Genomic DNA, 26614 nt, shown 5'->3' on the forward strand with positions numbered 1-26614 from the left:
GACCTTCTTGGTTTACCAGGTAGAGACACAATCTGGGTTCGCTGAAGAGTCAGAGACAAACTCTCATATTCAGCAATCTAACTCTAATTTCATGGATTTCTGGTTTTCTTTAATGTTTTGGTTTTAATTGAAGTATTATTTAAATGCGGAAAAGGGCACGTATCTTAAGGATACAGCTTGGTGAGTATTCACAAAACGAATAGCAGTAGATGAAGGGACGACATCAGCCTCAGCCCACGTGCCCACTTGACATTCTTCCAGTCCTCCCAAGGGTAAATGCTGCTCTTAGTTATACAGTTTGGGTATTTGGCTCTGGTTTTGTTTTTCTTAATTGTGTTGTGTTTCAAATGGAAGTCTTATTAAGTTTCTGTGTTTCATAAGATAATTTCTGATTGTAATCTAACAAACAGAAATGTGGGGAAATCCAGGATCAAAGAATTGCCAAATGGCTTGCATTAGCCAAAAGTTCACTTTTCAGCCCATAAGTGTATTTGGAGATATTCCCAAATAAAATTAATAACTAAAGTGATCTGGCTTTGAAATATTACATGTTAAAATTTCTTCACAAACGGAATCATCATGATCCCTGTAGTTCAGTTCTCATCTAACTATTCCATCCACTTAAAAAATGTAGAGATAACCATACCAAGAGCCATCAAGAGAATGGATTCTTTCAAATGGATTTCCACTGAGCTCAGTTTATTAATAAAGTCAGGTAACCTTTATATTTTTCCTCTTGTTATTCAGTAGGGAATTTAAAAGTTATTAGAAATGTATGTGTTTTAGATTATAGAAATACAAAAATTATTTTTGGGGATCCCTGGGTGGCGCAGCGGTTTGGCGCCTGCCTTTGGCCCAGGGCGCGATCCTGGAGACCAGGTATCGAATCCCACATCGGGCTCCCGGTGCATGGAGCCTGCTTCTCCCTCTGCCTGTGTCTCTGCCTCTCTCTCTCTCTCTCTGTGAGTATCATAAATAAATAAAAAAAATTAAAAAAACAAAAATTATTTTTGTTGATAATGTGTATTATACTTGTCTCAATTATAATAGTAAAACAGTGTTGAAAGCATGAACAAAATATACAAACAAGAGGGGGGAAATTACTCATATTTCATCTTCTAAGTATTTGTTGTAAGATTTTGGCCAATCTACTTTATTTTTCTCCATTTTTAAATAAACCTTCTTGGTTTGTAATTATTTTAGAATTATAGGAAAGTTGCGAAGGTAGTGCAGAGAGTTGCTATCTAGCCCCCATCCAGTGTCTCCTGTTGTCTTACATTACAATACTTTGTCACAATTAAGATACCAGCATTGGTACTTAACAAATAACTGAACTCCATTTTTGAGTATTCTTTCTTAAAATCCATAATCCATCTCCTTTGCAAGGAAAGATGGGAGGTCCGATGGGTCTGTAACATCCAGTCTTTGTTTCATTGACATTTCTGGCTTGGCGGTATCTTACAAGACTGTAAAATGAGTGTTGAAAGCATATACAATGTAGAGCATATACAATGTCATCCAATTTGTACCAGAATTAGGCTGGTGGAGACTTTTACCCAGTAAGGGCGTGTTCCTTCCTAGAACAGAAACAGCTGGCTGCTGTCATGGTGATCTTTGACCAGAAGCTTCCCCGAGTGCTATTTTTTCCCCCTTGCTTCAATAATTACTTCTTTTTTTCAGTGTTGCAAGAGCTGGCTTCTGTTCAGTTTCCAAAAAAGTAATAAAATAAATTAGTGACCTCACAACCAAATCTCTGAACCCTGTTTTTGTCAAGTTTAAAGTTTTGGGAAACAGAAGAGCCAGGAAATGAGTCAATCAAAGCAGCCAGAAGTGATGTTGCATCTCTTCCATGTATGCCACAGGCCTGCCAGGTCTTAAGGACTGTTCTAGGTGTTGGGTTCCGATCAGAAAACACAACAGATAAAAGTATCCTGCCCACAGGAGATTACATTACTGCGAAGGGGAAAGACACAGAAAGTAATCAGTAAACACAATTAATGAGTAAGTTACAATACAAAATGGCAAAGAGCATGAAAAAGTGAAATATCTTGAGCAGGGGTTCACAAGATGGGCGATGTGAAGGGTGGGAGGAGGGGAGGGGCAGCGTATGTAAGGAAGGCCAGGGTAAGTCTTTCTATTTCTCCTCAAAGGCTCAATAATTCTTTATACTTTCAACTTTAAAAAAAATTGCAGAAATGGAGGGATATTTAAATTTTTTTAATGTATTTATTTGAGAGAGAGAGAGTGAGTATGAGAGAGAGTGAGCACAAGTGGGGCCGAAGGGCAGAGGGTAGAGGGAGAAACAGAATCCCCATTAAGCCTGATGCGGGACTCGATCTCAGGACCCAATCTCAGGACCTGGGATCAGACCTGAGCTGAAGGCTTCACCAATTGAACCATCCAGGTGCCCTGGGTTGATATTTTCAAAATAAATTCATAATATTGAAGAATGTGTTGTTCTTGTTAATAATCCTGTAGGAATGGATGATATTCATTTTAATGTTTAATTATTATTTTTATAAGTCAAGTCCTATTTAAAAGAACTGTATTGGGCAGCTGCACTTTTCTTGTGGTCAGATTTTCTTTTAAAGAGTATTCTAGGGCAGCCCAGGTGGTTCAGCGGTTTAGTGCCGCCTTTCAGCCCAGGGTGTGATCCTGGAGACCCGGGATCAAGTCCCATGTTGGGCTCCTTGCATGGAGCCTGGTTCTACCTCTTCCTGTGTCTCTGCCTCTCTCTCTCTCTCTCTCTCTCTCTCTCTCTCTCTCTCTCTCCTCTCTCTCTCTGTGTGTGTGTCTCTCATGAATAAATAGGTAAAATCTTAAAAAAAAAGTATTCTAATGGCTCTTGGGGTGGGGGGGGTTGCTCTGTGAGTTCAGTTAATTTTTGGATTCGGCTCAGGTCATGATTTCAAGGTCCTGAGATCAACCCCATGTCGGGCTCTGCGCTCCATGAGGGCTCTGCTTGAGATTGTCTCTCTCTGTCACCCCGCTTGCACAAATCTGCTCTCTCTCTCTCTCTCTCTCTCTCAAATAAATACAATGTTTTAAAAATAAAAGATGTTCTCATTTCTTAAGAGTTAGAGAAGAAAGAGATATTGCTCAAAAATAGAGGAAACATCCACTGTGCAGAGGTCTGAAGTGAGCACTCCAGAATATACAGAAACAAGGAGAGTGGAAAAGTTATTGGGTATGTTACATGCACAAGCTCTGGGTTGGGCTCTGTGCATCTGTGATACCATTTACCTTCTTGGTAATCCCTATTAGGTTGGTGTTATTGGCTTTTGCTCTCTGGAGCACAATACATGACCCCAATTTAGCGTTCAGGAAAGTTATCAAATGAGATGAATGACTACAAATTCTGAGGTTTTTTTTTTTTTTCCATTATGTGAGCTGTACATGCTTGATGGTTGAGTAATGCACCAGATTTGACACAATCTGTTGGGTCCCCCAGAGGCCTAGACTGTTATCTACATGAGTACCAATAAGAGGACATTTAGCTGTGGTATCACAGGATATTGGCTCAGATCACAGGCTGAACGATGGTTGACACCATGATGGTTAAGAGCTGAGCTGAATTTTGAAGACTGAGCAGATTTGGGGAAGAAGCGACAATGTTCCAGGATATGGGAACAGTGATGCATCATGAAGTTACAACAGGCAAGAAGTGGCATTACTGTGACAGAATGCCTGCCACTGCCTTGGCATTCTTCCTTTGCTTGGATTTTTGCAAAGGAAAATTGCCTGAAGTGTTTTTACAAGTTCAGGCTTTCTCTTCCTCCTCCTATGGTCGGGCCGTTTGGGGTAGATGGGGAGTTGACTGCAAATAACTACCCTGTGACAGCTTCTGACACTGGCTGTGAGGTCATACTTCACAGTTTGTTCTGTTTCTCTCCCATCTGCTACACTAGAACTTCTTCTGGGAAATAGCACAAAATTTTAGAGAAATACTGCACAACCATTTGCTTCAAAAAATAGTATAGTGTGCTACAGGTCTATAAATGAAAACTCAAAATCCTTATTGTTGAGGATTATTTGCAATGGAAAGTCTTTTCCATATAACCTTGGGCCCAAGGACTTATTGTTAGAGAGTCCAGATATCAGTGGTGGTGGTGGTTTTTATAGAACCTATTTGCCCTCAAGCATTTTAGTTTTAAGAACCATTTGGAAAAAGTTGGATATTGTTATGATGTCTATTTTTGTTTCTAAATTATTGCACAAATTTTCTTTCTTTTCTTTTTTTTTATTCTGATGTAAACCAGACACTGCAAATTTGTAAGTGATGGTCCTTAATATCAAGTGGCTCAACCTAGGGAGTGAGACAGTAATAGAAACGATTAGGATGGATAGTGAAATGCTATTTCAGTAGATGTGTGCACAAAGTATAATAGGATCAAATATTTAGCTAGAAGGATGAGGGAAAGGGTTGATATTTGGTCTGAGCCCTGAGGGATGGATGGATTTCACCAGATGTCAAGGTGAGGAATACATGTAGCCAGAGGGAATGGTGGATACACAGTCACAGAGGCATGAGGCTGAGCTCCCATTCTGGGTGGGGTGGGAGGATGGAGGTGTAAAGGTAGACTTGGGTTTTGTGTGCAGGGAAAACCCACTGAAGGACTTATAAATGTTACAAGGACAAGATAAAATTTGCTTTAGGAAAGGAAATCTGGAGGGAATGCAAGCAATGGAATAGAAATTGCAGAAAAGAGAAGAGGCAAAATTCAGTGGATGAGTACAATTGTCCAGAGCAGTGAGCATAGAAATCTGAACATGGCTGCCATGCTTGTCTTGTCCTTGTATGTTGTCCTCTCCCTGTCTCTCTTTGTCTGTCTGTCTTTCTCCCCTTTGGCCATACTTGTGTCTTTCCAACCTCAGCCTTTGTATATACTCATGATTGTTAATTTTGTCTGGAATGTTCATGCCCCCCTTCTTTCTTCTGACTTCAGTTTAAGCATCCCTTTCAGAGAAGCCTTCCTGATTGGGCTAAAGTCTGGGCACTGTGTTCCTCTTGCAACTTCAATTCTGTATTCGTGATGTTGATTCCTACCTGTTCCTTCCACTAGATCAGAAGCTCCATAGGGGTAGGGATTGTATTCTCTGTTTCTTTTCTATTTTTGCTATCCAGAGCACAACCCATGACCCAAATTTAGTGTTCAGTGAAATTATTGAATGAGATAAATGACTGAGCAAAACTTGAAAATTCAAACCATTAGAACTGAATTATTTGCTGGGTTTCAAGATTGCAGAGGAAGGAATCTGGCATTTTTACAAAGTTTCTAGATTGGGCAGCTCAGAGGATGGTTATAGCCACTAAGAGAAAACGAGCAGGAGGTGAGTGCATGTGAGGAAGGTAAAGAGATCGATTTGGGTCATGTTGAGTTTGAATTATCAGTGTGACATCTAGACAGAAATATCCAAGGGGGAGTTGAAGGTGTAAGAGTTCGTTGTGCAGCTCTCTGGTAGCTTTCTCCAAGCATTCAGTTGTGTATTTCTCTCTTTGTTTTTACCTTCCTTGACTTCAAGTATCTTTGCATGTTGTGCAATTTGCATGAAGCTAATTTTCTTCACTGGTAAGTTACTGATATCCAGGGCTTTATGAGTATACATCATTAATAATGACAAATATTCTAAAGTGATGCAAAGAAGTCATGGCAAAATAAAAATAAAAACATTTCCTGTGGAGATGATGACTCGATTATAAAATTAGTAATTTTAATTTAAAATAGTTCATCAGTTGTAAAATGAAATAACTTATGAAGATGGCATCTTGTTTTCCGGGGTTTGTTTTATTTTGTTTTGTCTGCTTTTTTACTCTTGATGTTTATGAGGCAAGGCAAAGGGCTACCATTTTGTATATACTACAGTGCTTTAGGCATAGAAGATACACTCACATTATGAAGGGTATGTAACAATGCCCAGTTAGTGCTTAGGACTCAGCACACACACACACACACACACACACACACACACACAAATCTTACATTGAGATATTTTTCTTTACTCCTGTTGACACTTGTAATTTCTATTTTATTTTATCAACCTCTTTCCAAAACCTCCAAAGAACCAGCTCCCCTTTTGTACTGCCTCAGGATTGTAGTACTACCATCTTTCTGAATTATCCAGAATTGAAATCTTGTTTTCATTATTAGTTTTTAATTCTCCTTCAGACACACACTCATTAGTTACAAACTTTTAATTTTTTTTCTCACAATGTACCTCGGGTGCTCTATTTATATAATTGCTTCTGAGATCAAATCCTCATGTTATATTTACTACCAGTCAACAGCTGACCCTTTGCTTTCATACTCTCTGCATTTTATTCTACACAAGGATGCATTATGATCTTTCTAAAGCACAACATGTATCAGGCAGACCCCTCTCAAGATTAAAAATTCTGAATTTTTAAAAGCTTTTCTGGTAAGTCAAATATATACAATTTAGATCTCTAGAAAGACTTTTAAAACTCTGTTAACTCGTTTTGGAAAACTGTTTATCAATGGTCAAATAAAACTCTAAAATCCATTTTTTTACCCCTAAATTCTTGTATTCCCATTCCTTAAGGAATGTTTATCCCAAAGTCATGTTTTCTTCAATTTCTTCATAAATCCATGTCCACCATTAGGTCAATATTTAGATCTTTATGGGATTTCTCCTAGTTAGACTTTTCCACTGATTATTTATTCAAAACTAGTTCCAGGGACAGCTGGGTGCCTTGGTGGTTGAGCATCTGCCCTTGGCTCAGATTGTGACCCCAGGGTTCTGGGATCAGTCCCATGTTGGGCTCCCCACAGGGAGCCTGCTTCTCCCTCTGCCTATGTCTCTGCCCCTCTCTCTCTCATGAATAAATAAATAAAATTTAAAAAATTAGTTCCATAAAAATCAAACTACATGACTTCCATATACTGACAGGTAAAGTATGCATCAATAGGAGAGGCATCACCTTCAGAAACTGTGGTGCAGTAAGTAAGAGGACGGAAGGAAGAAGAGATACAGGGAAATGTAGGAAGGGCCTCTCATCCAGACTGAGGAGCTTGGAAGCAGCTTGAATGAGCTGAGTAAGAAGGATGATCAGGAACAAGTAGGTGAGGTTCATATGAATGGGGCAGATGTAATGGGGGAAGCTCTGTGCTTTCTACTGGAATTATGCATAATCTGCAATAACTGCATTATTTATGGTAGTTTATATTAGGTTGAACTTTCTTGAAATAATGTACAGTAAACCCAATTCTAGTTTGAAAACGTCTAGTTCCAATACAGAAAATAATACAGCAGATACTAGCAATCCCATAAACTGTCAAATCCCTTCTAATTAAATGGTGTTTGAATGTAGCATAGGTGTCATACTTATTTTTTTAAAGATTTTATTTATTTGAGAGAGAGAGCATGGGGGTGGGGAGAAAAGGGAGAGGCAGACTCCCCACTGAGCAAGGAGCCCAATGTGGGGCTGGGATCATGACCTGAGTTGAAGGCAGATGCTTAACAGACTGAGCCACTCAGGCTCTGCAAAAGTGTCATACACATGGCTTTCAAACTCAAAATGTTTTCCGTATGGAAAATATTTAAATGTATTCTCACTGTGAGGTTGGTTGGATTTTATTATATCAAATATTGAGCAATAGCAAATTATATTTGTTCTAAAAACTCTTATTTTAGGAATTCTCTTTTGTAAACTATTTTTGCCATCAATATAATATTTTTGTTTTAGAAACATTTTACACAAAATTCAATGTTATGAATCAATATTATGCTGTAAATTTGTACTTATCAATTATCCTTTTTTTCACACATTATTATAATATAAAATATATATATTTAGAAATATGTATATCCCCATCATACAGAAAGGTTTTAATGTATGCTGCCACCTTGTTTAGTTAAAAAGATAAATTATTCTCACACTCTTCAAGTTTCCTTCAGTTGTAGTAGAGAGAAGGATGTATGTAAGACTTGAAAACCAAACACATCGATGACCATTATAATTGTTACCAGCATTGTGTTTCTTACCTTCGACTGTGCATTCTCAAAACTCTTGTGGTTGGCTATCTGTGCTACTGGGAGATGTGAAAAAGCAGTATTGCTATTTTGACCCACTTTTTGTGAGCAATAATACATACTTTAAGGCCAGATCTGTTGAATTGGAGAGTCTTAAAGGATTGTACTAGAGAGAAGATGATAATGGACGTTAGATTTCCTAAAATGGAACAGCTGAAAGCAAAGAGGTAAACAGCACTGATGAGGTTGACGACACATAAGCAGCAACTCATGAGGCCAAAGTGGGATGTCCTTGGCTTATTTCTGACAGCACTCGTTCAAAAGCCCATTGACTTTGTCTGGAACAAGAAAAGTCAATGAATGGCATTGGTCTCAGTGAGTGTAATTCAAACATATTACTGAACTTTTATTATAATATTCCACTTTCCTTTCTGAAGAGTATTTTCTTGGAATACACTTTTCTTACCGCAGTGTATTTTCTATTAAAAATTATATTTCTGCTACTACATGATGGAATAGATCATTGTCTTTTAACATGTAAGTTGTAGCCAACTCTAGTTGGGCTGCAGAGATTAAAATTCAGATGTTTTCTAGGTAGACTCTTTCTCTGAATAAAACATGTAAGTATTCTATGGGATGTTGGGTAAATGGTCAAGAAGGGTTAATTGGAATCGGAATAACATATTACAATTTTTCTTGTCTCTCTGTATTGGGGTCATTTGGTTTTAATGGCCTCCTGGTGCTCTTCCTTTATGTGTCCAGTTAATTGAGTGCAATAGTGTGAAGAGCAATAATGCTAGCACTGTTCCCACTATAATAGCCAAGATTGACCTTGTAAGTATCATGGACCAGGAATGGTACTAAATGGGCCACATAAACTATCTCACTTAATAATCTCTGAATGCATATGCACATACAGCAAAGGAAAGATGGAACATTTGGAAATTTGACCTTGACCTTTGTCAGCATCCTCTTCTCCCAAGCTCTGATTGACCCTTGCATCCCTCACAGAACTTACCATGGTGCCCTGTGAGTGGTAGTTCCTTAAGAAGTGTTTGCTAGAAAGATAGGAACACGTTTAAGGTAGGGTTAGTAGGGCTACTCTAGATAGATACTGTGCCTGCTCTTCAGTCTTTCACTGCTGTGGGTGTTTTGTTTCTTCTTTCTTTCAGGCCATCCTTATTCACAACAGTTCTTCCTCTTGCGATGCTTTTACTTATTTGTGGTGGCAGAAGGTCTACCATAGTAACAGCACTAATGAGTCACATTTTCCCTGTGGCACAGACATGGCCACCATTGCTTTGCAGATCAACAAAAGAATCACAAGTAGTCCAGAATGTTCTGCTCCTATTGAAATGATCAGATAAACATAGAAATATGTTAGGAAGGTTTCAGGGTGATAAAGGAATTGCAACATCGTATTTCCACCCAAACACCAAGGGAGACTTCTTAACAGATTTTCTTCTGTGATCATTCCCTGCAGCGGTGATCTTTGTAGAGCCGTATGTTTGTGCAGCTTGGGGATAGCTTGTAACTATTACATCTGTTATTAGGTGTTGTGTTGTAAATATTAGAACTTAGAACATTTTAAAATAATCCAATGAAGCAGGAATTCACTGTGCCAAGCTCTTAAAATGTGGGAAGAATGTTTTTAATACTTCAACTCTGAATAAGATACTTTCTGGGTAATAAAAAACTCTAAATTAATGTCTTCTTGACTTAAAATAGGCAAACTTAAATTTCTGTGTCCTATTTTTCATGATATCTACACAGTGTTCTCAATATGCTTTTACCTGGAGGCATCTGTCTTTATTTAACAGAATAGTCCTCTGTTTCCTTGAATGCTGTCTGGAATATTGGACACGTGATATGTGATGCAAATTGATGCTTCCCAGAAACTTTACTGATTATGCAGTTTCAGGGAAATCTCCCATTTTATTTTGAAAGATGCTGTCTCTTCTCTCTTCTTGGTCCAAAATATTTTACCCAAAGCTTGACTTTGGCTCCAGAGTGAAACAGGCACGAGTTAAGCTCTGGCCCTGTCACTTTTCACCATGGGCCCCAAATGAGCTGTTTACACTTTTCAGGACTTAGTTTCCCGTACATAATTTTTAGGATTTTTGTGAGGTTGCCTGTATTTGTATATACTCAGTAAATGTTTTTATTCTCAGTAATGGTAATTGTATTAGCAGTAACAGTGAATTGCTATTTAACTTTGGCTTTTTTTGTTTGTTTTTGTTTTTGTTTTGAAAGAGAGAGAGAGTGGGGGAGAGGGGAGGAGGGGGGAGAGGGAGAGAGAGAATCTCAAGCAGGTCCATGCCCAGCGCAGAGCTGGATGCAGGGCTTAATCTCATGACTCTGAGATCATGACCTGAGCTAAAATCAAGAGTTGGACACTTAACTGACTGAGCCACCCAGGCACTCCTTAATGTTAGGATTTTTCTAAACAAAAACATTGCATTAGAGTATTCTGATCATTTGGCTCATATGTATGGTGGGCTTGAAAGGCACATGATAATCATCACTAAACTCACTTTCTGTCCAGGCATCATACCTCACAGCAAGTTAGGTTGAACTCTAAGGATGGTACACTTACTGTGTTTCAAACAGCACATAGAGCTTTTCTAAACCATGAATTTCATGTATGTACTATATTTTAAGTAAAATTTGTAACAAAAATCTATGTGCAGATTTCATAAAGCAGTTTTAGAACAAAGTACAAGGCTCTGTAGGAAGCATAATTGTTTCCTTTTTCTGGAAGAACAGCTGTATAGCCTTATGCGCTCAGACATCTTACTTCCCTTATCATTCTTATTCAAGTAGCTAAAAGGATGTATTTTTGTTTTTCAGTCACTCAGGACTGCTTGCAACTGATTGCAGACAGTGACACACCTACTATACGAAAAGGTAATAAGATCATCTCCTATAACTTTTCTTCTTACGGTTCCACCCAATCTAATCACTTGTAAGACTATATTCAGACTTCATCTCACATCAGCTGTCTGCCTCCAAGCTTCTTAGAATCAGATGTAAAATAAGAAGCTGAAATGTATTCAAAATGATTGGGGAGTAAATATTTAGGCTAATATAATAATCTAACAAACAGAATTAATTTAGTAGAGGTGCTAATACTTAGAAATTTTTTAAAATTAGCATATGATAAAACAAAATCAATACTAAGCCATATTCAGTTTTTGTTTTTTTTTTATTTTTTAGAAATCAATTTGGCTTCTTTAATGACTTGAGATCATCTGCACAAATATCAGTTCACCTATTTTACTAGGATTGAGAAATCATAATAGGATGAAGATGAAACTGAACATATCACAAACATGTAATATTAATTATTAATAAATATAATGTGTGCAAATAAATATAACACTTTTATGATAATCTAATGTGAAATGACTGCTTTATATTTTACACATATTGGTTAAAGACATACAATGTTCCAATTTCTGTGTGAGCCATAGAGCTTAGCAATGAAGAAAATATGTATAGTTCCTCTCTTTCATGAAATTTACCTTTTGATGAGGGGAAAACAGGAAAAAAATAACAAAAAAAGCAAATGAATCAGTAAAATGTAGAATGATAAAATTAAGTGCTATGGAGAAAAATAAAGTAGGCCAGGGGCTAGGGAATGTCTTGGCTGTGACCCAGAACAGGGAGGTCACAAGTATCAGAGAGTCAAGCTGGAGGCCAGGATGGAAATGAGAAGGAGCCCAGAGAATGTTTTTGGATTTGCCTTTGAGTGCCAGGAGTGCTGTATTTTTTTTTTTTTTTTTGAGTGCTGTCTTGCATCTGTATCTTTCTGAGTGACTTTAGTGATCCCAAATGTAACATGTAACACAGAGGAAACTATTTGAGATTCTGTTATTATTTATCTCTCTGCATTTTCCAAAGTCCTATGCTTGCCACTTTAATAGGCATCAGACTGTTTACTAAGAATTAAAATGAAGTCAGAAGAAGAACTTAAGGAGCAAAGAAAACGTTTTAAAAATATTAACTTTGTTTTACACATTTGGACAAAACGAAAATGCTATATGTCACACAAGAAGATGAAGTTGCTCCTCGATCGTGAACATGAATTCCACGGAATATTATGTAGTGACTGCTCTTCAGTGACCAAGGGGGTGCTGAACTGGGTGCCTTGCCCTTTGGAACCATTGGTTAGCCTTGTGATACCAGCACCTGTTGGTGCACATGGGCATGTTGTAGCATCACTGCTTGCCTGTGTCCCATAAAGTTTGATAGATTGTGTTTCCATTTTCATTTGTCTCAGGATATTTTTAAATTTACCTTTCGATTTCATTTGACCTGTTAGTGTTCAGGAGTGTTTTGTTTAATTTCCACATATTTTGAATATCCCTATTTTTCTCCTACTACTGATTCTAGCTTCATATCATTGTGGCTGGAAAAGATACTTGGTGTGATTTCAGTCTTCCTAAATCTGTTCATATTTATTTTGTGCCCCAATATTTTATTTATCTTGGAGAATTTTCTTTGTGTCCTTAGGAAGAATGCATATTCTATGACTGTAGGACAGAATATTCTGTGCATATCTGCTAAGTCCATCTGGTCTATAATATTGTTCAGGAACACTTTTTCCTTACTGATTTTCTTTTGGGTAATCTATCCATTACTGAAAGTAGGATATTGAAGTCTCCTACTGTTATGAAATGCTGTCTGTTTCTCCCTTCAAATCTGTTAGTATTTGCCTATTACATTTAGGGGCTCCAGTGTTGAGTGTATATGTGTATGTGTGTGTGTGTGTGTATGTGTATATATACACACATACATACTTGTTATATTCTCTTGATGAATCAATCTACTTATCATCATATAATGACCTTCTTTGTCTTTTGTGACATTTTTTTTACTTGAAGTCTATTTTGTCTAATACAAGAATAGCCACTTCTTGTCTCTTTTGTCTAAAAGTTGGATGAAATATTGCTTTCCATCCCTTCACTATATATTTCCTTAAAGCTGAAGGGAGTTTCTAATAGGCGGAATATGTTTGGGTTTTGTTTTTATTTTGTTTTTATTTTTTTTTAATTTATTTATGATAGTCACACACAGAGAGAGAGAGAGAGAGAGAGAGAGAGAGAGAGGCAGAGACATAGCCAGAGGGAGAAGCAGGCTCCATGCACCGGGAGCCCAAGTGGGATTTGATCCCGGGTCTCCAGAATCACGCCCTGGGCCAAAGGCAGGCGCTAAACCCCTGCGCCACCCAGGGATCCCGGGATTTTGTTTTTCTTTCAATTCACTCAGCCAGTCTTTGCCTTTTGATTGGATAATGTAATCCATTTACATTTAAGGTAATTACTGATAGTGAGGACTTACTATTTTCCTTTGTTAATTGTTTTCTAGCTGTTTTGTAGTTCCTTTGTTCCTCTCTTCCTCTCTTGATGTCTTCCTTTGTGGCTTGACTATTTTGTGAATTTATATGTTTTGATTCCTTTCTCTTTGTATTTTGGATATCTGCTAAAGGTTTTTAAATTTGTGTTTACCATGACACTTTTATCAAACAACGTAGTTATAGTAGTCTATTTTAAGCTGATAACAACTTTGATTTACAACTTTTTATATTGTGTGTCTATTAACAAATTACTGTAGTTATAATTCCTTTTAATGCTTTTGTCTTTTAACTTTTAGAGTTCAGAGTAATCTACAACTCTTTATAGCTATTTCTTTCAGATTTACTAGAGATTTGTTTTATCCCTTTTATTGTGTTGGATTTTCTTGATTCTTCACATTCCTTGCAGAGTTGCTTTGTTGCTTATGCAGCTACCTCTCATGGACTGATTTTGACTGGGAGACATGTTTACTAATCAGCAGTGCCTAATATTATCCACTGTAAGGCCAGGGGCAAGGTCTCCTTTGCTTCCTCCCTTCCCTCCTGGAGGAAAATAATCTGTTCTTTGCTTTTCCTCAATCATGCAAAACAAAACAAAGAAAACAAACTGAGGCTATAGAAGAATGTCTTCCCTTTTTTTGTTTCTAACTGTAGCAGGGACCAAGCTCTTTTGGATGTTCAGCACAAAGTATGGGTCAAGATGGAAACCAGCTCCACGGAAGGCACTCTGAGAGACCATGGGGCCTGGCGCACAGTCAGATCTCACCATCCCTTCACAGGGGAATCACAGACTGAGGCCATCTTGTGGTGCTGACCTAGGCATGTTTGGGGGAGGGGCTAATGTAAATAAGTTGAAATTGCTCTTCTTATCTATATAAATGTGACTACTTCTCAGTCTGTGCTCTACTACTTAGTTTCTACTTCTTAGCTGGATTCTGAATTTCTGGTGTTTTGGCACCAATGTTATTGTTTCTGTGGAGGGATGATGTGTAAGACTCCTGTGCTGCCACCTTGATGATGTAATCCTTCATTTGGAACTTTAAATGTGTCATCCCACTGTTTTCGGCCTACATGGTTTCAAGAAAGAAATCAACTGTTAATATTATTGAGCATCCCCCTTGTTTGTATTGGAAAAATTGCTTCTGTCCTGCTGCTTTCAAGATTTTCTCCTGGTTCTTTCTTTCAACCCCTTAATTATAACTCACTTTGGTATGGATCTTTTTGAGTTTATGCTTTTTAGAATTCATGCACTTTCTTGGATGTGTAGATTCATTCTTTCTTCAAAATTAAGAAGAATTTGGCCCTTATTCTTCAAATACTTTTTTTTTTTAAGATTTTTTTTTTTGAGAGAGAGAGAGCAAGCATGAGAGAGAGAGAGCATGAGCAGGGGGGAGGGGTCTTTACCTTAGGCTTAGTGGCTGCCTGTGCAGCTGGTGGGCAGGGCCTTGCTATGATTGTGGAAGCTTATCCGAAATAATGATAAAGAAGAAGTGACCTGGAGTTTTTGTGCAACACTCGCACTAGGCAATGCCATTCCAATGCATTACTAAATGACATCCATAGTTCCTAGCTCCTCTTAGGAAAACACAATTTGTGGCCTTCTGTTAAATACTTTGCAATTAAGCCTTGCTAGTGTTCTGAACTTTCCAGTAATCATGGCTTACTGCTCTTTCAGGGATTTCATAGTCACCACAATCATACAGTGATAATGTGTAAGCAATTATTTGGGGGCTCTGTTTTCATTAAATACTAACAGTGGTTGCAGTTTGGCAAAGAGGTTAGCTGAGATTTGGTATCATCTTTGTAACATTTGCAAATTATACTCTTTCCTGTTTGTGACCTAAAGATAAGTGTTTTCTATAAAATACAAACCAATGTGCCTAAAGAAACTTAATTATGGGAAGGTAATTCAGAATTTAAATGTCACTGAATACCTAGAGTAAATGTTTAGATGTATAAGTATCCTGTTAACCATAATAAAGTAAGGAAGTATCAAAGAAAAAAAAAAGGAGCAGGGAGCCCTACGTGGGACATGATCCCAGGACCCTGAGATCATGGCCTGAGCCAGAGGCAAGGTGCTCAACTGATTGAGCCACCCAGACTGCCCTGTAGTTTTTATATTTTAAAGAAAGGTGGCTGGATGCAAAATCCCCATTTTATCTTTTCTTTACTTGAGTTGTAGGAATTTCTCTACTCTCTTTTGGCATTAAATGCACTTTGAAGAAAACCAAGGTAAGAGAAATTTTTCTTCTCATAAGTGGCTTTTCTTGCCTGATTATACAAAGAATTGTTTATTTACCTTAAAAAGTCAATGCTTGTTTTACTGTATATTTCAGAGTTGACTATTATGGTAGGTAGAATAACAGCTCCCAAAGATGTCTGCAGCCTAATCCCTGAAATTTGTGAGTATTGTAGGTCATGTGGGAAAGGGGACTTTTGCAGATGTAAGATAATAACTTTGGGGGAACTACCCTGGCTGATCCGGGGAGTCAGGGTAATCACAAGCATCCTTACTGAGGGAGTTGGTAGGATCAGAGTCAGAGAAGCGATGTGGTGATGCAAGTGGAGATAGGCATGGTGTGATGGGTGCCTGGGAAGATGGAGGTGGCCATGAGCCAAGGAAAGCAGGCCAACTGCAGGAGCCAGAAAAGGGATAGGTTTTGCAGCTTCCAGAAAGAACCCAGACTTGCCAACACCTTGATTTCTGCCCAGTGAGACTTTTGATGTTTAGAACCACGAGCTAGTAAATGTGTGTTGTTTCAAGCCACTAAGTCTGTGGTGATTTGTTACAGCAGCACAAAACTAGTGAAGCTATTTGGAATCAACTTTCCTGGCCTGGGGTGTGTCCTCTCTGTCTGTAGCAGCCCTCGTGGTTGCTCTGCTTGACTTTTTGTTGTTGCTGGTTTTGCCTACCAGGGGTCTGTTCACAGGTATGTGGGTAAGACTGTTTTATGGGTCCTATATATTCTATAGTCCTTTTTTTTTTTTTCAAATTCTAAACTCTTTATTTCCATCTTTCTTTTGTACAAAACCTATTTTCCACTCTGAAACTTTTATTTTCATTTAAATGATTTTTTTCCCCTCCTCATCTTCCAAGTTCTTTTAGGTGACACAGAAACTTCTTGGACTGTATACTCGTCAGAGATGTCTGCATGCATACGAGGGCTTCTTCACCTTTAGGGGGGTGATTTTTGCTGGCTCTTTGTGGACTCAGCCACTTTCAGAACCTGTCACTGCTCTCCTTGCTTCGTCCCTCCCCTTCCACACCCAGTACTAGGGGGACCCCAGTGACTTTGCAGCCCTTATGACTACTCTGGAGAACATGCATCTGTCTGCTTCTTTCACATGAAGGAACAGGAGGTAGAAAAGGATGGACATTATTTCTACACTCATGTTGGTGGCAGAAGGCTCTTGTTTATTTCTGCCTTTGCCATGTGAGTATTTCCTATAGGAAATGATGAGATTTACTTGTAGTATCCCAATAGAATTTGACATTTGATGAAACACACACTGCCCTTGTTTGTTTCTCTACCCATTTTCTGACCCTTTAGGCCACTCCTTTGTAAATTTCCTTGCAAGTTACTCTTAAATGTACCTTCTTACTATAGATGCTCTTCAGTCCTCTGATACAGTCTCATTCTCTTTTCATTCTTCTCTCTGCTTTGGCGTTCTTAAATACTCCTATGTTGTCACTTAGCATCTATGTGCGGATGGTTTAAATGTAGCACTTTGGCCCAAACCACTCAGCTCCAATCCTGTATACACCTCTGTCTCTTTAAAATTTCTTCCTTTGCAACTCAGTGGCATCTCAGCCTGGGCTGTACAATTTGTCCCCAAATTCCTTCCACCAGCATTCCCATTTCAGTGAGTGTGATGACTGTGTCCTCGGTTGCTTCCTGTAGAATTTTGGGTGTCATTCTTGACTGTTCCCTCTGACTCAGTACATTAATCTCAAAACCCTATCATTTATTCCCCATGAATATAACCTGAATTAATCTATTCCCCTTCATTCCCATCTCACCATCCTGCTAGACCGCCCTCATGTGTCCCCATGGCTGGTTTCCTTGGCCCCAGTTTTGTACCTTTCCTTGACTGGTAGCCACATAGTGGTTTCTCTAAAATAGAGTAATCATCTCTGTCTGCTGCTCACAGCCCTTTGAAGAGCTCAGCCCCCATGACCGACCTAGCTGCTCTGCCTCAACTATAAAACCAAACCTGCCATAACTGTGGGTTTCTATGCCAAACAGTACTTGTTTTATACAAGAAATTACTATTTCTTGAATTAATTGACATAATCTGCCTTTTAAAAAAGTATTATCAATATCTTATCCCCTAAAACTATTTCCAGCAGCTGTATGATAATAAGATTACAAAATCAAGAGTTGTAACCCAATAGGGTAGGTGTGATTGACAGCTGCTCTCTGCAACATTTATTTTCAGTTTCTGAGGGAGGTAACACCGGAAGTATGAATGCTTTCAAGGAAATCTCCTATTCATAAAGTAAAATAAAAAGCAAGTATTAATGAAATATATCAGATTTTTCTATGAAATGTTGTCAACCTAAAATTTATATATTTTGTATAAGTCTGATCAGGAAAGAGCTCCTTTAAGAGCGGACACTTTGAATATATGTATAAATGTATACATATACATTATATGTATAAATTATTTTCACATATTAATACTGGCATTCTGTTAATTTAAGTTCACATATTATTGTACATATTAAGTTTTCAAAAACCTTTAAATACATCAAGTATTTACAGCTAAGTGGACCTGGGAAGTTCAGCCTTTACATGCCGCAGCACATCTGTATTTTAGCTGTGGACTAACAGAGAGAGAGAGAAGCAGTAATACTCTTGGACTTTATTTACAAATTCTCAAATATCAATTGGTAGTGATACATTCTGGCTTAGAAAAGCATCCTACAGAATAGGCACTTCATGCATATTTTCTTGTTAGCATTTATCCATAGTCTAATTTAACATGCTAAATATCGAAGTTAAGTTTTAAGATGTAGAAACATGTTTATAATATTTATGCTTAGGTTTATAATTACTTTAGCTTTTTTAAAAAATATTTTATTTATTTATTCATGAGAGACACACACAGAGAGAGGCAGAGACACAGGCAGAGGGAGAAGCAGGCTCCATGCAGGGAGACTGATGTGGGACTCTATCCCGGGTCTTCAAGATCAGGCCCTGGGCTGAAGGCAGCACTAAACCGTTGAGCCACCTGGGCTGCCCTACGTTAGCTTTTAATGTATTGTTTCGTCTGTTTTCTTAAAGGATTTAAGATTCACTCAGTAGCACATATTCATTGAATGCAGATGTCGTGCAGGGCTGTGTCCTTGGCATTTGGCCTCATGCAGTGTAATTTGTGGGTGTGCATGTGTGTGCAACATGTATGTGCTGGGAGGAGAAATATAGACAGTGCACAAAAACCAGCAACCATGTACTGTCTCTTGTAAGAATATTTCCATCAAGATAGGATGAAATGCCAAAAGAAAATGTCAAGAAAACATAAAAATTTATACCTAATAACTACTTGTTTTTCTTTCTATTCTGACAATGCAGCACTGAAACTGGGTAAAAACCAGCTTACTGATTTTATAGATAGATGTATGGTGTAAAGAAGTAGGAAACCAACTTAAGGTGTTGAAAAAGAAATTTAGTAAATAAATATCTCTAGACAGGATATGAGCAAGCAGTTTTGGAAATGTATGTCTTTCTTTCAGCTCACAAGTGCATCTTGCCTCCCTGGTGGCGCTCCATCTCACACAACTAGCTAGTTCCAGCAACTAGCTCGTAAAATGCTTTTAAAAATAGATTTTTTTAAAAATGCTTTTTTTTTTTGTTTAAAGATTTTATGTATTTATTCATGAGAGACACAGAGAGAGAAAGAGAGGCAGAGACACAGGCAGAGGGAGAAGCAGGCTCCATGCAGGGAGCCTGACGTGGGACTCGATCCCAGGACTCCAGAATCATGCCCTGAGCTGACGGCGGCACTAAACTGCTGAGCCCCCCGGTTGCCCTAAAAAAATGTTAAAAAACAACAGGATGCTGGTGGGCAACTGCATCGTACCCCACCAATTTGAATTATTTTATGTTTAAAATTGAAGTAGTTAATTCAGTGACTAGGCCCTGGGGAGGAGCCAGAAACCAGACAGCAGTGATGCCTGAACCCAGAGAGGTCAGAACCTAAGACATGTATGGTTTTGAATGGAGGAAGGCCCTCCTTGGTCAGAGCATCGGGCAGGTGTCCTCATGACCACGAGAGCAGTCCCCTTCCATCATCAGTTATTTTACAGTAAGAACAGCCATGATCATTAGTTCCTCCTCCTCTTTTGGATACACTGCATTTAGAAGTGCCTTGGGCACATGATCTCACTTAAACAAATGTAAAACTATGCTACCATAATCCTCTCCACTGAAACGATGCTGATGCTGTGTAAACAACGGGATGGTGAGTTTGCCTCTGCGACTTGTAACTGAGGAGGCTTTCTCCAGGGACTGTCACCTTTCAGCGCAGCACCAGAGGGCTTTCACCCAAGCCAAGTTTCCTTACTGACCTTCTTGGGAACAGCAGAGCCTACTTGTGGGAGACAGAGGTGCATCCTAGGAGTGAAGAAGAGGAGGCACGAGAGCACCTGCGTCCTTAGGCACCTGCCAGGCTCCTTCCTTGCCCTCCAATCTGGCATGCCCACTTACAGGGCTGCCTGAGGGAACTGAACTCAAATTCACCTTGTCGTTTGCTTTGTGTGAGCACCTCAGGTTCTTTACTTCTCAGAGGTGTTCAGAGAATGTGTGATTCTTGTTTTATACTATTCCCTCAAAGATCTATTTAGAAAAAGTTCAGATATGATGGGTTTGCCTTGGTGGAATGGCTGACCCAGGCACATTCACCTAGCAGTTGTATCTGTGAACGTGAAAGCATCTCCAACACCACATCCTTGGGTGGTGCCACCTTCTTACAAAAATTCACAGGGAAACATTTTCTTTAAGCTCCTGCTAGGACAAATTGTTCTTGCTGAGCTTCTGGCTTATTGTCCAATGGGCTCTGAGTTTTATTATTTCCCTTTATGCAATGAGCAAGGTGAAGCTCGGGGACGCCTGTGGTTCTACAGTACTAACTACATGGGAACATTTTTTAGACTATTTTATACTACCACAGTTTCATTTCACTATTCTCTCCTTATATTAACACTTCCCTAATCTTCTTTTCACTTATTTCACGCCATCTTATTTATACCCCCCCCCCCCATTTATTAAGCCAGCCTCAAAGTTCACCATTTATTCCAGTATCTTTACATGGTGGTGAGAGATGTAGTGAATTTGTGGTGTGAATTCATAGGAGAGGAGTGTTTGCACCTTCCACATGGGTGTTCATCCCAGAGCAGGGTGCTCTGGCGTGGGGACCGGGTCCTCTCCTGCCTGCCTGCCTCTGGAGCTGCTGGCTGCTCTGAGCTCTGGCTCCCCCATCACTCCCCAGAGAGATCTCAGGGGTCATGGAGGAGAATTAGTGTGCTGACCAGTAACCACTTCAACTTGAGTATCACCGACGAATATCTCTGAGTTCCTTGACTGTGTCCTATTATAGGTTTTGTCTTGGTCACTTCCCTGCTGTCCCTAAGTGCTGTTCTGGTGCTGTACTGGGGAGAGGACTTCTTCCCCATACTAACTCCCTTCTCTGTGGAAACCAAAGCAAAACCAGAAAATCCCTATTATTAGTGTGTCATTCAGAGACTCTCCCATCCAGACCAGGCTGTCTGGTGAGCGCTGCTGAAATACATGAGAATAAAAGCAAAGTGCTTGCGCTTGGGTTCCTGTGTCTGAGGGGTGTGGTAGTAATGTGCAGACCACTGCTGAGACAGCACGGAGCATCCTGATTTGTCTCCTTCTCCTCTTTTACCAAAAGATAAAATTCGTCTCTTAAGTTTCAGACTCGGTTTTACTGTTAAGTGGAGGTGAAAAACTGCTGCTCTCACAACTTTTCTGTCTTCATCACAGGAGCTTACACATTTGTTCCGTGGCTGCTCAGCTTTAAAAGGGGAAGAGCTCTGGAGGAGAAAGAAAATAAAATACTTGTAAAAGAAGCCGGTTACTTTTTCATATACAGTCAGGTAGGTTCCCCGCGCACCTGCTGCCAACCGCCCAGCCTCCATCCCATGCTCACTTCTGACCAGCTTCTTTGGTTTGTTTCTCAGGTTTTATACACCGATAACACCTTTGCCATGGGACACCTAATACAGAGGAAAAAAGTCCATGTCTTTGGGGATGAACTGAGCCTGGTGACTTTGTTCCGATGTATTCAAAATATGCCTGAAACACTACCCAATAATTCCTGTTATTCAGCTGGTAATTAACGGTTCTGTATCAATAGACAGGAAGATGTTCCTTGATATACTGCATGGTTTTTATTCTCTGGAATGATAAGCTAGTTCATATGCATTGAAATGGATAAAATTGTGACCGATAGTTTTATCACTCTTCTGTAATTGAGAAAGGGCAGGCAACATGGATAGCCATTCTAAACTGCATTTGCTTCAGTATATAATACTGCATAAGAACAGCGATGAGGATAACAGGATGAATGATTACCATGTGCCAGGCATCCTTGTCTTGCACCTTACCTGGGCTCCTTCATATGATCCTCCCTTTTTAAGGGAGGTGGAATCTGAGGCACAGAGAGGTAGTACACATTGTCCTAGGTGGCACAGCTTCTAATTTCCAGAACTTGGATTAAACTAACTCGTCCGACCCCAGAGAATGAGCCTCTAGGTTTGCTTTTTTTTTTTTTTTTTTTTTTCCACGTGTTGCTGAAGAAATGCCCTTGACTGAACTGAGGGTCTGGTCAAGTTGCTCAGTGGCTTTCTCTCACTCTCCTACAGGTGACGTCTGGTGCACGTGGACACCAGACAGCTGATTTGGGATGGGGACATGGAGGAGCAAGGCTTCTTCAGATCAGGGGCAGTGAAAATGTAGAGAGGAAAAGAGAAAGGCAGGGCTTTGTTCAGTCAGGTCTTTGGGGCTATAATTGCCAACATACTCTTCATTTTATTTTGGGGGTAAATTTATCAAAGCTGGTATGGGGGAGGAATATTTGCCTTTTATACATTTGTTCCTTTCTGGTCATTTGACAAATCCCTTGAGAACCCGAGGAATGTCTTCAGTTCAGACAGTTACTGTCACACAGGCTGGGAGCCTGGCCGCCGAGTCTGAGGCCCTGAGATGTGAAGGTGCCTGCTAACAAGTACATAGTAACTCAATCAGGAAGGAAGGAAAATAGTTCAAAAAGTGGAGACAGTTGGCACTATGGACCCACAGCCATAAACAGCTGTAAGGGGATGATGAGGAAGTGTGTTGAACTAAAACTCCCTAATTTTCATAAAGAGATGTTCCCCTGTAGCCAGTGATGATGACCAGTATCCTGGCGTTGCAGATCCAAACCGGTACCTCAGGAGCTCCCTGGGGCCATGCCTGGTACCGTGTTCAGATGCAGCAGCCCTCAGAGCTTCCCCAGGAGCTCTTGGGGTGGTGTCTGGCTGTTGGCCCCTCCCTGCTCACACTCTAAGCCACATTCCCTAGGTGCCTTGCCTTTTAAGAATAATTAACCAAACCTTAAAGTTGCGTCTCAGTGCCAGCAGCTTCACGTTACGTATGAGAACTATTCTCCAGAGCATTTCAGGTGTGCAATTTTAATCTGTTCTAGGACAACTTTGTTCAAAACCATTAAAAACTATATATTAATATATAAGAGAATGCAGTACTTCCACCTGGAAAAAATGTAAATGGTCCATTTGAGGAGCCCAGTGTAACATCAAGGCCCGCTTTTACACAAAGCTGAGTCTTACTATTTCATTAACAAAGCGAGTGTGTGGTGAAGTTACAAATCAAAGTTATACCTGATTTCTATAGCCTGGAAGAATTGAAATAGCCAATAGCCCTGTGTTGCAATTTTAAACCGAATCTACTTTAAAATCGTTGGTTCCCTCTGACTTTGTTTTGAGAGTTAGTATTACCTAATGCTGAGTGATCAATAGCCTTTGTCAAAATATTACATTATATTCAGTCTTTATAACAACTGACTTATTCAACAAATAAATTCCAGTCTATTTCTTTTTTACTATTTCATGTAGTCATCAAATGCTTTGCTAATCCTCAAAAGTGTACATGTCACCCTCCACAATACCTGAAACTGTTCTTTTGTTTCTTGTCTTAATCCATTACAAAAAAAACCCAAGATCCTTGTTTTTTATTTTTAATTATACACACATTTTATATCCACATTTAAGTGTATTTATGAGTGTCTGTGCAGTATATACATACTACATGGTGTGAGTACTTTTTTGTATTTCTATTTTATATTTTTATTTAGCACCATCAATTTTTTGTATTTCTGTTTGTGTTCGTATTTAACGTTATTTTTTTGACATTATTATAAACAATTTTCTTTGTCATTAAATGAGGCAAAACCACTTTTAACCGTACAATACCCCATCGAGGAATGTGCATGACATACTTAACTTTTTTTCTTCAACTAAGACATGGCTTTCTGTTCAGAGTCTCCATTTTACAGATAGTAGGTGATAAATACACTTATACCCGTTGTAATTCTTTGTGCTCATTTGCTTTAGCTCTTTTTTGTCTTTAGGCTGATGGAGTAGTAACTGGTTTAGAAGTCTGCTGGTGTCATTTGAAGTGTGAATGCCCATGTTCACATTTTTCCAAAATAACATTGTTTTACTTAATGCCCCCGCCCCTGGCCTCCCACGTTGTACAATCACTTAAAGTCCCTGTAAATCACTGTTTTCCAGGCATCGCAAAGCTGGAAGAAGGAGATGAGCTCCAGCTTGCAATACCGCGTGAGGACGCTAAAATATCACAAGACGGGGACGGCACGTTTTTTGGTGCATTGAAGCTTCTGTGACCTACTTACACCTCGTTTGTGGCTGTATCCCTTCTTTTCTCTGTACCTCTAAGGAGAAGACTCTTAACTGGAAACACCAAAAGGAAGAAAAACAGTAGTTACCGTAGCCTTCTCTGTGAGCTCTTTGTTTTGATTCGCTGAAACTAGACCAAAACAGGAAATTTAACAGACAACCACAGCCAAAGGGTGTCATGTGAATTATGAGAAATAGGGCCCATTTAAGGAAAGATAGAAGTAGGCTTCTCCCTATAATGCCATGTTAAACAATTTAGTCCTAGCTTCTTGACCTGGAGGAAGCACAGGCTGCAAAAGAGCAAGAATCATTTCTTCCAAAACGGCATTTCATCACTGCTGCACACCAACTGCCGGCGTCCACAGGACTTTAGGACATGTGGGAACTCTCAGGTCCATCCTCTCTCTTCGTGTGCAATCTGCCAGTCTCTTTCAGTTAATATTGTAGAAAGTAAGAAAAACAAACAAATCTTGCACTTAACACATGAAAAAAGTAATTAAAAGCTTACATTTAAATATATTAAGCAGTTGGACTTCAAATTCAGGTACTATTTAAATTCGTCTGGTTTACTTCAAGTGTGCAGTTTTTACCTGTAATATTATGTATCACCTGATGGAGCACCAGATATTTTTCATAGGAGGGAGGTAATTCTCTCGTGTATCTGCACCTGATGTATTTTTTCGTAGCTGATTTCATTCACTTCAGAAATTTTACTGTGGGGTAATTCCAATTATTACGCATACGAGCATTAGGTGGGAAAAAAAAGCCCAGCTATAATTGTTCTTATGTAAAAATAAAATCTCCCAAGAGAAGTTAATGAATACATTTATAACAATGGAATATATTTGCCCTTTATTTCCTATTCTTCTGTTTTGAACTGCTGCTATTATCACAGCCTTTACAACATACTCCTGTGATTAGCTTTACAGAAGTGGAGGTTTCATTAAAGTTCTTGGCTTCCTTAAGGGTGAGCTGAGCTGTGTGCTCAGGATGCGCCAGGGACATCACCCTCATTTCAGTCTAATAGACAATCATATTTGCAAATGCTGTCATAACTGTCCTTAGAACATCAGTTTCCCTATTCTGCTTGTCTTTTTTTGTTGTTGTTAAATGTCATCGGTTTAAGGAGTTTACTCCATTAAACAATTTCCTTCTCTAGTTGAAGCAGTAGATGGAAAACAATAGACCTGGCTCTACACTCATTTTCTCCAGTCTACATTAAAATGTTTTTAAGAATATGCTTTTCACAACAGAACAAAAAACGATTTGTACTTTGTGTCTAAGATTAAACTTTGTTTAAAACTCTGATTAGTACAATTTTGGCTTTTTTGGTTAAAATCAAATATATTTTGCAACTTACTTTGTTTTACAATATTATAATCTGAATGCAGGACGTAGGTGGAGCAGGAGTCCTGATCCGGGGGGTGAGTCATTTTCCTAGTGTTGCTGCTAAGTTGAATCGCCAAATAAAAAACTTCAATTTCTTCTGCCTGGCTTTTTGATTGGAGTTTGGTTAACACCAACTCATCTTTTAGCTTCTCTTCATGTAACTAAATGCCATTTTAAAAATTCAGGGCAGAGGTACCCAGCTGGCACAGCTGGTTGAGTGTCCGACTCTTGGTTTCTGCTCAGGTCATGATCTTGGGGGCATGAGATGGAGCCCCGGGACAGGCTCATTGCTCAGCATGGAGCCTGCTTGAGATTCTCTATCTCTCTCCCTCTGCCCCATCTCCCCCACACTCTCTTTCTCTCCTCTTCCCTCTCTCTCTCTAAAATAAGTAAATCTTTTTAAAAAAATAATAGATAAATAAATTAAAATTCAGTGCATACCTGTAAAACTTTATAAAGTAATATATGTTAGGGTATGAAACAAAGCATTTGAAATTATGAATATTTTACATATTTCAGAAAGAATTTGTTCACATTGCTTTTATGGATAGATAGATGATAGATGATAGATAGATAGATAGATAGATAGATAGATAGATAGATAGAAAATAAGTAATTCTTGGAGCACATGGGTAAGGAAGGTAGTGCTACAGATGAACAGGCTTGCATACCAGCCACCGTAGTCTACAGCTACCCTGTGCTTCAATGGCTTAGCGCAGTTATCAGCAGATGCTGCATTCCGTTGCATGAAATATTCTTAACTCTTACTTTGTTTTCAGCTTAAACCAGGATGAAACATGTGAATCCCATCCTCTTGAGTGTAAGCTGTGGGTGGAGTCAGACTCGTTCAATAGGAGTTTATTTAGCAATGAGGAAACAGAATGAAGATGAGGTAGTGCAGGGGTGGGGGGTGCGGGGTCCCCATGGCAGCACTG

The 26614-nt window shown here is 39.1% G+C and overlaps 1 protein-coding gene across 1 annotated transcript in view; it reads left to right on the forward strand.

The window, feature by feature from the left end:
* Window positions 1-25776, forward strand: part of TNFSF13B (TNF superfamily member 13b) — a 78095-nt gene extending 52319 nt beyond the window's left edge. The window contains exons 5-8 of the mRNA XM_055335682.1: window positions 10843-10899; window positions 21358-21470; window positions 21555-21705; window positions 24165-25776. Of these exons, the coding sequence (XP_055191657.1) occupies window positions 10843-10899; window positions 21358-21470; window positions 21555-21705; window positions 24165-24277 (434 nt within the window). The 3' untranslated portion in view covers window positions 24278-25776. The remainder of the gene's footprint in view (window positions 1-10842; window positions 10900-21357; window positions 21471-21554; window positions 21706-24164) is intronic.
* The last annotated feature ends 838 nt before the right edge of the window (window positions 25777-26614 follow it).

The sequence above is a fragment of the Nyctereutes procyonoides genome, unplaced genomic scaffold (genome assembly GCF_905146905.1).
Source record: "Nyctereutes procyonoides isolate TBG_1078 unplaced genomic scaffold, NYPRO_anot_genome, whole genome shotgun sequence".
Lineage (NCBI taxonomy): Eukaryota > Metazoa > Chordata > Mammalia > Carnivora > Canidae > Nyctereutes > Nyctereutes procyonoides.